Source organism: Geospiza fortis, unplaced genomic scaffold, assembly GCF_000277835.1.
Source record: "Geospiza fortis unplaced genomic scaffold, GeoFor_1.0 scaffold502, whole genome shotgun sequence".
Taxonomy (NCBI): Eukaryota; Metazoa; Chordata; class Aves; order Passeriformes; family Thraupidae; genus Geospiza; species Geospiza fortis.
This window is the reverse complement of record NW_005055104.1, coordinates 7,830-12,143: the sequence shown is the minus strand read 5'-3', so window position 1 is coordinate 12,143 and position 4,314 is coordinate 7,830. Positions and strand designations below refer to the sequence as shown.

At 55.8% G+C, this 4,314-nt stretch overlaps 1 protein-coding gene across 1 annotated transcript in view; it reads left to right on the top strand.

Moving 5' to 3' along the window:
- LOC102037245 (neuronal acetylcholine receptor subunit alpha-2-like) overlaps window positions 1-4,087 on the top strand; it is an 11,896-nt gene extending 7,809 nt beyond the window's left edge. Inside the window, exons 3-5 of the mRNA XM_031065718.1 lie at window positions 159-997; window positions 3,739-3,876; window positions 3,939-4,087. Coding sequence (XP_030921578.1) covers window positions 159-997; window positions 3,739-3,876; window positions 3,939-4,087 — 1,126 coding nt within the window. The remainder of the gene's footprint in view (window positions 1-158; window positions 998-3,738; window positions 3,877-3,938) is intronic.
- Window positions 4,088-4,314: the final 227 nt, after the last annotated feature.

Below are 4,314 nucleotides of genomic sequence, written 5' to 3'. Positions count from 1 at the left end.
CATCCCAAGGTCCATCCCAATCCCATCCCAATCCCATCCCAAGCCCATCCCAAGGTCCATCCCAATCCCATCCCAAGCCCATCCCTGACCATCCTTGACCATTCCTGACCATCCCAATCCCACGCCAATCCCATCCCTGACCATTCCCTGTTTTCCAGCGCCGACGGCGAGTTCGCGGTGACGCACATGACCAAGGCCCACCTCTCGTGGGACGGCACGGTCACCTGGGTGCCGCCGGCCATCTACAAGAGCTCCTGCAGCATCGACGTCACCTTCTTCCCCTTCGACCAGCAGAGCTGCAAGATGAAGTTCGGCTCGTGGACCTACGACAAGGCCAAGATCGACCTGGAGAACATGGACCACCAGGTGGACCTCAAGGACTACTGGGAGAGCGGCGAGTGGGCCATCATCAACGCCGTGGGCACCTACAACTCCAAGAAGTACGACTGCTGCACGGAGATCTACCCCGACATCACCTTCTACTTCGTCATCCGCCGCCTGCCGCTCTTCTACACCATCAACCTCATCATCCCGTGCCTGCTCATCTCCTGCCTCACCGTCCTGGTCTTCTACCTGCCCTCGGACTGCGGCGAGAAGATCACGCTGTGCATCTCCGTGCTGCTGTCCCTCACCGTGTTCCTGCTGCTCATCACCGAGATCATCCCGTCCACCTCGCTGGTCATCCCGCTGATCGGCGAGTACCTGCTCTTCACCATGATCTTCGTCACGCTCTCCATCATCATCACCGTCTTCGTGCTCAACGTGCACCACCGCTCGCCCAGCACGCACGCCATGCCCGCCTGGGTGCGCCGGTTCCTCCTGGGCTCCGTGCCCAGGTGGCTCTCCATGAAGAGGCCGCCCCAGGAGGGGACGCGGGGACGGCACGGCCGCCCCGGGGCGCGGCTCAGCACCTCGCGCTGCTGGCTGGAGACCGACGTGGATGACAAGTGGGAGGAAGAGGAAGAAGAAGTCCCAGAATTTGGAAGTTCTGGGATCTGTAGATGGGGCTGGAGGTCCCAGAATTTGGAAGTTCTGGGATCTGTAGATGGGGCTGGAGATCCCAAAATTTGGAAGTTCTGGGATCTGTAGATGGGGCTGGAGGTCCCAGAATTTGGAAGTTCTGGGATCTGTAGATGGGGCTGGAGGTCCCAGAATTTGGAAGTTCTGGGATCTGTAGATGGGGCTGGAGGTCCCAGAATTTGGAAGTTCTGGGATCTGTAGATGGGGCTGGAGATCCCAAAATTTGGAAGTTCTGGGATCTGTAGATGGGGCTGGAGGTCCCAGAATTTGGAAGTTCTGGGATCTGTAGATGGGGCTGGAGGTCCCAGAATTTGGAAGTTCTGGGATCTGTAGATGGGGCTGGAGGTCCCAGAATTTGGAAGTTCTGGGATCTGTAGATGGGGCTGGAGATCCCAAAATTTGGAAGTTCTGGGATCTGTAGATGGGGCTGGAGGTCCCAGAATTTGGAAGTTCTGGGATCTGTAGATGGGGCTGGAGGTCCCAGAATTTGGAAGTTCTGGGATCTGTAGATGGGGCTGGAGGTCCCAGAATTTGGAAGTTCTGGGATCTGTAGATGGGGCTGGAGATCCCAAAATTTGGAAGTTCTGGGATCTGTAGATGGGGCTGGAGGTCCCAGAATTTGGAAGTTCTGGGATCTGTAGATGGGGCTGGAGGTCCCAGAATTTGGAAGTTCTGGGATCTGTAGATGGGGCTGGAGGTCCCAGAATTTGGAAGTTCTGGGATCTGTAGATGGGGCTGGAGATCCCAAAATTTGGAAGTTCTGGGATCTGTAGATGGGGCTGGAGGTCCCAGAATTTGGAAGTTCTGGGATCTGTAGATGGGGCTGGAGGTCCCAGAATTTGGAAGTTCTGGGATCTGTAGATGGGGCTGGAGGTCCCAGAATTTGGAAGTTCTGGGATCTGTAGATGGGGCTGGAGATCCCAAAATTTGGAAGTTCTGGGATCTGTAGATGGGGCTGGAGGTCCCAGAATTTGGAAGTTCTGGGATCTGTAGATGGGGCTGGAGGTCCCAGAATTTGGAAGTTCTGGGATCTGTAGATGGGGCTGGAGGTCCCAGAATTTGGAAGTTCTGGGATCTGTAGATGGGGCTGGAGATCCCAAAATTTGGAAGTTCTGGGATCTGTAGATGGGGCTGGAGGTCCCAGAATTTGGAAGTTCTGGGATCTGTAGATGGGGCTGGAGGTCCCAGAATTTGGAAGTTCTGGGATCTGTAGATGGGGCTGGAGGTCCCAGAATTTGGAAGTTCTGGGATCTGTAGATGGGGCTGGAGATCCCAAAATTTGGAAGTTCTGGGATCTGTAGATGGGGCTGGAGGTCCCAGAATTTGGAAGTTCTGGGATCTGTAGATGGGGCTGGAGGTCCCAGAATTTGGAAGTTCTGGGATCTGTGGGTGGGGCTGGAGATCCAAAACTGGAATGGGAAGTTCTGGGATCTGTGCTTGGTTCTTGACGCCCCAAAATCGGGACCCACGGATGGGGCTGGAGATCCCAAAATTGGGAAGAGAAGTTCTGGGATCTGTGGATGGGGCTGGAGAGTCCAAAAATGGAATGGGAAGTTCTGGGATCCGTGGTTGGTTCTGATGTCCCAAAATTGGGACCCATGGATGGGGCTGGAGATCCCAAAATTTGGAAGTTCTGGGATCTGTAGATGGGGTTGGAGGTCCCAGAATTGGGAAGATCCTGGATCTGTGGATGGGGCTGGAGAGTCCAAAAATGGAATGGGAAGATCTGGGATCTGTGGTTGGTTCTTGACATCCCAAAATCGGGATGGGGCTGGAGGTCCCAAAATCAGGACCCATGGATGGGGCTGGAGATCCCAAAATTGGGAACGGAAGTTCTGGGATCCGTGGTTGGTTCTGATGTCCCAAAATCGGGACCCACGGATGGGGCTGGAGAGCCCAAAATTGGGAAGAGAAGTTCTGGGATCTGTGGGTGGGGCTGGAGATCCCAGAACTGGGAAGATCTGGGATCCGTGGATGGGGCAGGAGATCCCAAAATTGGGAACGGAAGTTCTGGGATCCGTGGTTGGTTCTGATGTCCCAAAATCGGGACCCACGGATGGGGCTGGAGAGCCCAAAATTGGGAAGAGAAGTTCTGGGATCTGTGGGTGGGGCTGGAGATCCCAGAACTGGGAAGATCTGGGATCCGTGGATGGGGCAGGAGATCCCAAAATTGAGAGGAACAGTTTTGGGATCCCGGTTTGATTCCTGAGATCCCAAAACTGGGAAAGGAAGATCTGGGACCCACAGATGGGGCTGGAGATCCCAAAATTGGGAACGGAAGTTCTGGGATCCATGGTTGGCTCTTGAGATGCCGAAGTTGGGAAGTTCTGGGATCTGTGGATGGGGCTGGAGTTCCCAAAATTGGAATGGGAAGCTCTGGGAGGTTTGGAGAACCCCAGGTCCAACATGGAGACCTCCACGCCCCACCTCAAGATTCCTCAGAAAATTCCAGAATTTTCCACGAGCCTCGGTGTCTCCTCACCATGAGGAGATTCCCAGGAAGCTCTGGGTGCTCTCCTGACCTCTCCCATTCCCGCTTTTCCCGAAGCGGGTTTGGAGAACCCCAGGTCCAAGATGGACACCCCCATGCCCCACCTCAAGATTCCTCAGAAAATTCCAGAATTTTCCACGAATTATGGAGTCTCCTGACCACGAGGAGATTCCCAGGAAGCTCTGGGTGCTCTCCTGACCCCGTGAGATTCCCGGTTTGGGATCCAGCTCCGTCCTTCTCCCGCCGGCAGGTGAAGGAGGACTGGAAGTACGTGGCCATGGTGATCGACCGCATCTTCCTGTGGATGTTCATCATCGTCTGCCTGCTGGGCACCGTGGGGCTCTTCCTGCCACCCTACCTGGCCGGCATGATCTAGGGTGCTCTGGGTGCTCTCCTGACCCCGTGAGATTCCCGGTTTGGGATCCAGCTCCGTCCTTCTCCCGCCGGCAGGTGAAGGAGGACTGGAAGTACGTGGCCATGGTGATCGACCGCATCTTCCTGTGGATGTTCATCATCGTCTGCCTGCTGGGCACCGTGGGGCTCTTCCTGCCACCCTACCTGGCCGGCATGATCTAGGGTGGGCTGGGGATGGTGGTGGGAATGGTGAGAATGGTGGGAATGGTGGGAATGGTGGTGGGAATGGTGGGAATGGTGGTGGGAATGGTGGGAATGGTGGCAATGGTGGGAATGGTGGGGATGGTGGTGACACTGGTGGGAATGGTGGTGGGAACGGTGATGAGAATAGTGGGAATGGTGGAATGGTGGGAATGGGGGGGGGGATGGGGGGGATGGGGGGGGGGGGT